At 39.6% G+C, this 2,118-nt stretch overlaps 1 protein-coding gene across 1 annotated transcript; it reads right to left on the bottom strand.

Annotated features, from left to right (window-relative positions):
* Window positions 1-1,237: 1,237 nt before the first annotated feature.
* LOC122002194 (auxin-induced protein 15A-like) lies at window positions 1,238-1,712 on the bottom strand. Its single transcript, XM_042557279.1, has one exon. The coding sequence runs from the start codon at window positions 1,583-1,585 to the stop codon at window positions 1,238-1,240; it is 348 nt and encodes a 115-aa protein (XP_042413213.1). The 5' UTR covers window positions 1,586-1,712.
* Between the last annotated feature and the right edge of the window lie 406 nt (window positions 1,713-2,118).

Below are 2,118 nucleotides of genomic sequence, written 5' to 3'. Positions count from 1 at the left end.
AGGGGGAAGATCGTCTGAGTGTGTGCAGGGTCCTGCAGCATCGTCAGCCGCCCGTGGGAGCCGAATCGCCCACGACTTTTCGTCAACAAATAGACCACCACGACCAACCTCCGTCCGACTCAGCCTCCGAACAGGATCAACTAACTTTAAATTCCTCCTCGATCAAATTAAATTCAATAGGAACCATTCAATTTCCATTTTGAATATTTTCAGTGTGTTTTTAATTAGCTCTCAAACTTTCAACGAACCTCATATTAGTCAATTAACTTGTCCCGTACTATGAATATAAATGCTTTATCCCAAAAGTTTTAGAATCTTAATATTTAGCACTTGCGGAAGCGAGGGTGGGGTAATTCAATTAAGATAAACTTTTCAATGATAGACAAAAAATGATTTTTTAGCTAGGTATGATCAACACCGAGACAAATCTTTCTTCAGGAAACAACGTACGTCCGGCCAATTAGACCACTCGTAATTGAAATGTGGTTAAAAGGAGGCAAACAATTGAATTAGGGGTGTTCTGGTTATGACGTTGTTACCTATTGATTGAGGTACCAGGTTCGAGCCCCTATCTGCACACTCTTATCAATTAAAAAGTCTCCAATTTGGGATAATGTTGATTGAGGTGCCGAGTTATTTGAGCCCTCTTATCAACTTTTTATCCATCGGATACATGGTACTCCCTTACGTGTAGTCATTATTCCAAAGGCTAATAGCCGACAGTGATTTACCTCATCTGTGTTGGTCTTGAGATGGATTTACGGGGGTGTTGTGACCGACAGTGATTTACCTCATCTGTGTTGGTCTTGAGATAGATTTACGGGGGTGTTGTGACGAACATATTCACCTTTTGTCACCGTGTCATCAAAGGAGGCATAGCTTTTCACTAATATCTCAGATATGAACATAACAAACCACATATATGTAAAACCAGAAAATACGTATACGCTTGATACAAATCAAAGTATATATAATCCACGGATCTTCCCTGAGATGATACATTCACAACTTCATCAATTAAGAATTAATATTCCAACTCCTCCCATGTTAATTATATATATATATATATATATATATAACCAAAAATCCTCTATCATATCAAGTTCCTCATCCGGAAATTTTAATTTAAGAAATTTCGTTCGCTGAAGTTTTGAATAGAAACGGGAGAGAGAATAAATAGAATATATTTTTTTTAACGAAATTGAGCTTTTATATATATATTACCAAAATTCCTCTATCATATCAAGTTCCTCATCAGCTTCTTGCCCTTCTTCCCCGAGGATCTCGCCTGCACTCGCAACACTTGCAGCAGCTGCTCGAAGTCTTTCTCGTCGCAGGGGATCCGCAGCCCGCCGGCCTGGTCGAACCCGAACTCCTCCCTCACCCTCTCCATCAGCTGCCGGAACACCGGCAGGCACAGGTAACTCGTCGGGATCACGAATCGCCTCAGCTCCTCCCCCACGTACACCGCCATGCACCCCTTCGGCACCACCATCTCCTTGCCATGCAACAACGAATCCTTGATCACCTCCTTCTCCCTCTCCGACGACTTCTTCCTCCCTTTGATGAAGAACAGTACTTCCATATTCTTCGGACTTAGGATCCAAATTACAAATGTTGATTAATGCTCAACTTAAATTCTCGCTCGCATGGAAAATATCATCGCCATGTCAATGATCAAAATAGTGGAGTTGGAGCTATTAAAGAAAAGGTCCAACTAGATCTCCCTGCCTGGTCATGGAATGCAGTACTTGGCCCTTCTCTATAATTATATTGTGTGTACTTTGGCCTTTGGGTAAACAGTCAAAATCCAAGGGTCAGATTTATAGACGTTGTCTTTAAAAGACTATATATAACGAATTAAAGAAATAAACTCGTGTTTTCTTTATTTACTCTTGTTCGATTAATTTGAGATATTGAAGCTGACTAATTTGGTGGTTTGCATGTCTACTTGTAAGAATATGATGATAATCGTTATCTATTCTTTGCAGACCAACTCATAACAACTAATAAATGGAGCGTGCAGGATATAATACTAAATAAAGTTGAATGAAAATATAAGAATTTTCCGTTTCTTTAGTTATTTAATTTCCTCGCGGTGTACTTTGTTAATTAAGA

The sequence above is a fragment of the Zingiber officinale genome, chromosome 7A, assembly GCF_018446385.1.
Source record: "Zingiber officinale cultivar Zhangliang chromosome 7A, Zo_v1.1, whole genome shotgun sequence".
NCBI lineage: Eukaryota > Viridiplantae > Streptophyta > Magnoliopsida > Zingiberales > Zingiberaceae > Zingiber > Zingiber officinale.
Note: the sequence above shows the minus strand (reverse complement) of the source record. Positions and strands in the feature narration are given on the sequence as shown.

Excerpts from the sequence above, each read along its gene's own strand:
- LOC122002194 (XM_042557279.1), bottom strand. The coding sequence starts at position 1,585 with ATGGAAGTACTGTTCTTCATCAAAGGGAGGAAGAAGTCGTCGGAGAGG.